The sequence below is a fragment of the Asparagus officinalis genome, chromosome 10, assembly GCF_001876935.1.
Source record: "Asparagus officinalis chromosome 10, Aspof.V1, whole genome shotgun sequence".
NCBI lineage: Eukaryota > Viridiplantae > Streptophyta > Magnoliopsida > Asparagales > Asparagaceae > Asparagus > Asparagus officinalis.
The window spans coordinates 48,348,250-48,355,883 of record NC_033803.1 but is presented as its reverse complement, the minus strand read 5'-3'; the positions used below and the strand labels follow the sequence as shown (position 1 = coordinate 48,355,883).

The following is a 7,634-nucleotide window of genomic DNA, read 5'->3' as shown; positions in this document are numbered from 1 at the left end:
TGGAAAGGAGACTCGAGGTGGGATCTCCACCCCCAGAATCCGGAAAGGTGAAACTGAGAGTGGGATCTCCACTCCGAGAATCGAAAAGATTCGGATAACCCTAACTGTCGGAAGGTTTGATTACCGAACTAAAGATGAATTTCTCGTTTATCGAGAGTGAATTGTGGTTTTGGTCCTAACTGTAGGAAGGTTTGACCAAGCAGGAGTTTGAGATGACCCTAACTGTAGGAAGGTTTGATCACTCGATTTGAAAGTGGACCTCTCGTTCATTGGAGGAATCGAGAGGGGATTTTGGTTTTGGTCCTAACTGTAGAAAGGTTTGACCGAATGGAAGGTTTAAGACGATCCTAACTGTAGGAAGGTTTGATCGCTTGATTTGTGGACCACTCGTTCATTGGGAGAATCGAGAGGGGATTTTAACTGTGGTCCTAACTATAAGAAGGTTTGACCAATTGGGAACCTTACGTCCAGACTCTAACAGAGAGAGTGTTGAGTGCACAGACACGGTGAGAATTTGAATGGGAGTTCTTATTCATTACATTGCTGTGGTTTTGAGAATTTCCCGTTACATAAATCGTCCACCCCCAGTTTCCTCTGCGGAACTGGTTCGGACATTATTATCAGTTACCTAACCGGGTTATCCTTAAGAATATTAGCTTAATATTCTCCAGGAACTTCCCGTCAAAAGTGGGGAAACAGTTTAGACTCATATACCTATTGGAGTATCAGGGAGTAGTTTAACCTCTTATACCGGTCGGAGGATTGAGAAACAGTTTATACTCGTATACTCTTTGGAGTTTTACCGTTCTCAATTGGCTTACCTTAGCGTTATGACGCCGGCTTCAACCAAGGTCTGAATGCTATTCTTGAGAGTAAATCAATCCTTGGTGGGATGAACGACCCTCCTGTGGTATGCACAGTACTTTGGGTCCGTAGTGTTGTCAGCTTCCTCCTGATTTGTGATAGGTGGTAGCTTGATCTTGTTACCTTCAAGGAGGGATTCGAAGATGGCTGGAACGTCTTCGTCCTTGAAAGAGTACTCTTTTTGGAGTCTCGGACCCGAAGTCTTTTGCTACCTTCGAGATTGCTGTTGTGACGCTTGATTAGCACCACCAGCAGCTGCAGGTGCCTTGCCCTTACTACCAGAGGCGAAGTTTGAGTTCAACGGATTAACCGTCGGTTGGTTCCTCTTGGCCTTCTTCCTTCTAAGGAATCGCTCAGCCTGCTCCCCTCGGACCTTCAGATCCTTCCAAGTGTCAGACGGTGTTGTCCCCATTGCTTCCAATACGTCTAAGGACAGATTATTATGGCAGGTCTGGAGAATGAATTCCTCGGTGATCGGGTCCCGGCAATTCATCGCTTTGTTCCGGAACCTTTTGACGAAGGTGTCAGTGTCGTCGTCGAAGAAGTTGGCGAGGAACATGGTCTCCATATCGTCCCAGCTGTTCACGCTACTTGGCTTGAGGCGGCGATACCAATCGAAGGCGGCTCCGCGAAGAGTGCCGACGAATGACCGCACCATCAGAGGCTCATTGCCAGAAATAATACCCAGGTGCGATTTGAAATAAATCAAATGCTGAGTGGGGGAACCCTTCCCATCAAACGGCGTAAAGTTAATCAGACTAAACTTCCATCGAACGGCGTGAAGTTGATTAGATTGAACTTCGCCGGATATGGGATCGATTCCCACTCTCTTGGGTATGGACAGGGAATGCCTGTTTTCTTCGTCTCTTGAGCGGAGATCAATGTGTTGATTTTACTCTCGAGGTTTTTGATCTTCAAGTCTTCACTTGTATCTTCGTTGGCATCCTCGTTACCACCCCCTGCATTGACGGGAGGGTTATTGGCATTGTGAGCTTCATCCCTATCCGTGTGCTCCTCTTCCTGAACAACCTGGTTACGGTGGCTTGGTTCACCTCGCTGGTTCGTCAGTGCCTGAATTTGTTGCTCATGCATCTCTCTCATAGTCTGCATGGCCATCTGCATCTCGAACCTAAAGCTTTCCTGTTGTTTGGCTATGGCATCTTCGAGCATCTTGGCCACTTGTTCCGCGCTTATCATCAGTGACTCGCGGGGTTCCCCCTCACTGGACACTGTATTATCTGATGCGACTGCGGAGCAGGTATCCGACTCTTCACCTTCTGAAGGTACTCTTGTCCGAACCCTACCATAAGTTCCTCGTGCGATTGCTCCAGACAGCAGACGGGTTAGACGCCGGGATGCTTCCAGAATCGACTCGAAATCATCCCGTGCCGATGTCCCCTTGCTGGTCATATTGGTGGTGACCCTCGGAAATTCTCCGTCTTCAACCATCCTTCTTCTTCGTTGGGAACGCCTAGGCCTTGGTTTTGGCGTCTCCGCACTAAGTCTTTCAAAAACTGAAACTCTTTCGGGAACTGCCTTAATGCAGTTGCATTCAGACAATACCGCCCGAATGAGTTTGGAACAGGGGCATTGAGTTTCCTGTTCTCGGGGACTCCTCTTCCTGGTTCTATTCGTACCCCCAGCACGATAGTACAACTCGTCATTTTGACAGTCGGAGTAACCTATCGTGTGCGGGCACGACTTCTCAGGTATAACACTATCACTATCAGATGATAATGTTTCCATCTGAGGTTGGATCGCCTTCTTTGGGCTTTCAAAAGTTACACGCCTCGAAACGTGCCTTTGTGGGCGCGAGTCTTCAGCGTGCTCTTGGACTTCGATGCGCAAGTTGGTGAGCGCAGCTGCCTTGAGTTCTTTGTTATACTGGAGGTGACGGCGACCCCCAGCGTGTTGAGTCATTCTGGGCTTCTTCATTGGGCCCAAACTCAGGCAGAGATATTGGAGAGGTGGATGTCCAAGGGTTCTTCCTAATTATCATATATTGTACTCGCATCGCATCCTCATTAGTTCTTCCTAATTATCAAATATTATCTTGTATTAGATTTATGATTGTACTTGAAGTTGAAAATTTTGGCATTGAATGAAAACAACTACTTTATTGAAAATGAAATTGGCGTAGTACAACAACTTGAACTCCTTTTCTGAAATTACATTAGACATAAAGAAACTTAATCCTCGTCGATGGATCCCTTGAGCTGCCACAGATGCTCGATCAAATCATTTTTTAGTGATTTGTGTGTTTGCGTGTTCCTGATCCGATGATGATTTTGGATGAACTCAGTTAGAGGCACCGTCTGCACATGAGAAGGTTCAACGACTGGTACCGAATCAGTAAAGTCGAAGTTGTTGTCCAATTGACAATCTCGTTCATCTTCAACGATCATGTTATGTATTATGATGCAAGCTGTCATGATGTCTTTCAGCACACAAGGTTGCCAGAAACGTCCTGGTCCACGAACAATCGCAAATCGAGCTTGCAACACGCCAAAAGCTCGCTCAACATCTTTTCTTGCGCTTTCTTGTTGTTGAGCAAAGTACTTATGCTTGTTTCCTCGAGGTGCTGGAATAGTCTTCACTAATGTGGACCACTCTGGGTAAATCCCGTCGGCGAGATAGTATCCCATATTATACTCGTGGCCATTGACAGTATAGTTGCACGGTGAAGCTCTTCCCTCCGCAAGTTGTGCGAAAACTGGTGAACGATGTAGAACATTAAGGTCACTGTGAGACCCCGGCAGTCCAAAGAAGGCATGCCATATCCAAAGATCTTTGCTAGCTACGACCTCCAAAATAATTGTAGGTTCATGAAAATGTCCAGTATACATACCTTGCCAGGCAGTTGGACAGTTTTTCCATGTCCAGTGCATGCAGTCGATGCTCCCAAGCATACCAGGAAAACCTCGTTGTGAGCCTTCCTCAAGCAGGCGTGTAACTGTTCGCGGTGAAAATCGTTGCTTTCTTCATCATTGATTCCATTGCAAATTCTTGTAATAGTTTATCGATTACAAAGATCCGGTCTTTTTTAGATCCGGTTACAACGAAAATCAAATAACACAAGAAATAAAGAAAATTACAACTTTCTCCTTATTTGTCGAACGAATCGCAAGATCCTGTTTTGCGGTCTCTTGCTTTGTGTGGGTTCTTTGCCTGCGCCGGGGTTTATCCGTGGACCACCGCGAGATCTAGATCCGATCAGATCTAAGCAGTACGACGGGTATTATTCCACAAAGGAAATAATAGCCGGGGAGGATTGATTCACCAAGGAAACAATCGTCCAAGTCTCGGGATCTAAGACCAAGCTTAGATCCGGAGTACGTCTGCGTAGATCTGAGATCCGGTCCTCTCGAACACCTGCCTTTTTTGGCGTTGACGATCGCTGAGCACCAGATCTGGAAGAGTGAGTCCCCGAAGTCCTAAAGCTCCAATCTTTTTTAAGTTTCGAGTCTTGAATTCAGCAGAGCTTCGCCTCCAAAATTTCCAACCTTTGAACAAATGAACCAAGTGGCCTATTTATAGGCTCTCTTTACTGTGCCCGCGCACAGAAATCTGTCGGCCACCTCTGGGTGGCCGGCACTGGGCCGAGCCACCTCAGGGTGGCTCGGCTTAGGCCGAGCCACCTTGAGGTGGCTCGGTTTGAGCCGAGCCCCTCCGGGTGTGTTGTTCCGTCGTTTTCCGCTCTTGGTTCTATCTGTGATTCGGTTCTGTGGTTGATTTATCCAGACTTGATTCGTTGACCTGATTTGGCAGTAAATCCGGATCCCGATTAGGCAGTAAATCCACTTCTGAGTTCGAGTCCGAAACCGATCTTGATTCGATCGTGATTCGTCCGAGTATGCCCTTGGTTGGATGACTCGTTGACTCTTCGAACACTTGGCTTGATCCCGCACGCGAATGGACGTATTCCGTTGCTTGCGTGCGACTAGTCAATCTCGTTGCCTTGTTGGTTTGTCGGTTTGCGCCGAGCTGAGCTAAGGGACCTATAAGCAATTTTATATGCCTACAGTAATGTTTGCCATCAAGAAGTAATTTTTTAACCTATGCCAAACAATTTGAGAATATTTAGGTGATGTTATATTATGAATATTCAACAATTAATTGTAATACACTTACATCAATTCCGAACCAATCAGAAAATTCTTTCTTATGTCTTTTGTGAATATTATGCGCAGCATTCCTACCGGTTATTTCATTCTTAAGCTTCTCCAGATATCACCTATATAAACAATATATAAGTTTGTATTGATAAACTATATGTAAAATAAATATTTCTCGTATATATTACTAATTTTATTTGTTACCTTCGATAGTCTTCGAACATATCAAGGTTTTCCAACACATACACATGAATTTGATCTAAGAGAGATCTTGGATATTTTTCACGCTTCCTCTCCTTATCAGGTACTTGAGATGTGGTTTTCTTCTTACGCATGTAATATGATGAAAACACAAAGCATTCGTTAGCCACATATCCTTCGGCTATCGAGCCCTCTGGACGAGCTCGATTGTGAACATTGTGTTTCATAGAGCCTAAATATCTTAAAGTTAAAAGAAGAGGTAACTATTAGCAAGATAATTTTAGAAATGCAAATATAATTAATGAATGTAACAAAAACCCTAACCTTTCAATCGGATACATCCAACAATAAGTAACAGGACTAGCAATTCTAGCCTCTCTTGCAAGATGCTGGGTAAGATGGACCATAATTGTAAAAAATAACGGAGAGAATATTATGTTGGCCTTCTTGTTTTGATGGTGATTTAGCAAACAATTTACATCTAATGTTGTTTGTCTAGTGTTTGTGTTTTTGTATTTATTCTAGGCAAACAACGTGTTGGAGGATGGAAGGAATAGAGCTTCAATGATCATATCCAAAGGAGGTTGGCGGAATGTCGGTGAAGCCTTGCTATTCAAAGTTCAAGATCCAAGTTAAAGCTTCATCCGCGAGATTACCTAGAAGAGCTTATTGAAGATCAAGATCTAGCTTGGGTAATTTAGTTTAGATTTTATATTATGTGTGTTATATACTCTAAGCTCAATATCTATACACACACATTTATTGGTTTCTTCATATATATATATATATATATATAGTTATATATATATATACATAAGTTTTGGTTTCTATGCATATATATAGTTATATATATACATACATGTGTTTTGGTTTTTATGATATTACATACTCTATTGTGTTTTAGTACTTATTGCATAGAATATGTAATTTTGTGAAAATATTGTCTTATTAGTTTATAGACTTCAATATCAGTTTATACATGTTTTACTAAGTCTATAAAAATATTTTACAAAGTTTCAAAAGTTGGTTTATGTCAAAACATCAAAATTCAAGTATCTCATATTTTCATGTTTTGGACTATTTTGTAAAATAATGATATTTTTCATTTGGAAAGTCCTTTTTGCAAAACAGTCATTGTAGCATGTTTATTATCATGTCTACAATTATTCCCTAAAGTTTTACATTTTTTGGAATTTATTTGATATTTTTAAACAGGGTTTTAAAATCAGCAAAATAGTTTTCTGGAATGTCAGATTTCGGACCGCTCTTGTTTCCTTTGCTTAGTGTCCGACAGAGAGTTTGTCGGTCGACCGATCCGGTCGACCGAGAGCTCTTCGGTCGACCGCACCGGTCGACCGACGCGCTGTCAGTTCTCCCAACGGCTATTTTTCTAGCCGTTACAGAATTTCTGTTTTGGGGTTTTGGCTGAGATTTCAAGTGGGTATAAATACCCCATTGCTGATCTCTTTTCAGCAAGCAAAGAAGTTTTTAAACAAGGGTTTTAAAAAGTGTTTAAGCTTGTTTAAGCTTGTTTAAGGGTTTAGTTTAAAGCTGTTTTAGTTTTCACAAGTGGAGGAGATCATCTTCTTGTTTGGGCTTCAATCTCCATCTCTCCATCTTGTTATTCAGAGAAGAATCTCTAAACTCATTTCTAGCTATTTATTATTTTGTTTATAATTTCTATATGCTAGATTTTAATTGAGTTTAGTTTTGATTTATTGAATCTCATTGTTACACACACCCACTTGAGCTTATTGTATTTGCATACATAGTATATTAGGGTTGTGAGAGATTGTAACATTGAGTTGTGCTTTATTGTGTTCTCATCTATTGTAGAGAACAAATTTATATTTGTTACATTGTGAGTGTTGTAAGGTTTTCGGTGAGCTAGAAAACCGAGAGTGTGTTGTGAAGTTTTCGGTGAACTAGAAAACCGATTGTGAGGAGTGACGTTGATCGGTGAGCGTTGAAAACCGATACTGTGAGGTGTAAACGTTATTCGGGTGAGCGTAGAAAACCCGGTTGTGATAGTGGAATTCTCCCCGGGAGTAGGGAGCGGAGACGTAGGACGGAAGGTCCGAACTCCGTGATCATATCGTGTGTTTGAGTTTGTCATTGGTGTTCTTTTTCATTCATGCCTATTATTTATATCGCCTTTGTCATTTGCTCTTAGTTCATTTTATCCACTATCTTGTTTATCTTGTTTATGTTTGTATCACCCTTAGTTTCATATCCTTGCATATAACTCATAGTATATCTCATTGCTAGGATATATCCCTTGTTCATATTGCTTATCCTAGCTCACATATATTATTGTATTTCATACTTGCTAGGATAACTTGTTATTAGTTTTAATTAGCATATAATCGGATTAGATTAGCATAAGACCCTAATCACCCCTCCTCTAGGGTCTAACATATTACTTCCATATTGCATAGAATAATTCAGACCTCA

The 7,634-nt window shown here is 42.0% G+C and overlaps 1 protein-coding gene across 1 annotated transcript; it reads right to left on the bottom strand.

Moving 5' to 3' along the window:
- Positions 3,054–3,773, bottom strand: LOC109826712. Its single transcript, XM_020393730.1, has one exon. The coding sequence runs from the start codon at positions 3,771–3,773 to the stop codon at positions 3,054–3,056; it is 720 nt and encodes a 239-aa protein (XP_020249319.1).

Bases quoted from the DNA above. Each gene is read 5' to 3' on its own strand.
- LOC109826712 (XM_020393730.1), bottom strand. From the start codon at position 3,773: ATGCTTGGGAGCATCGACTGCATGCACTGGACATGGAAAAACTGTCCA.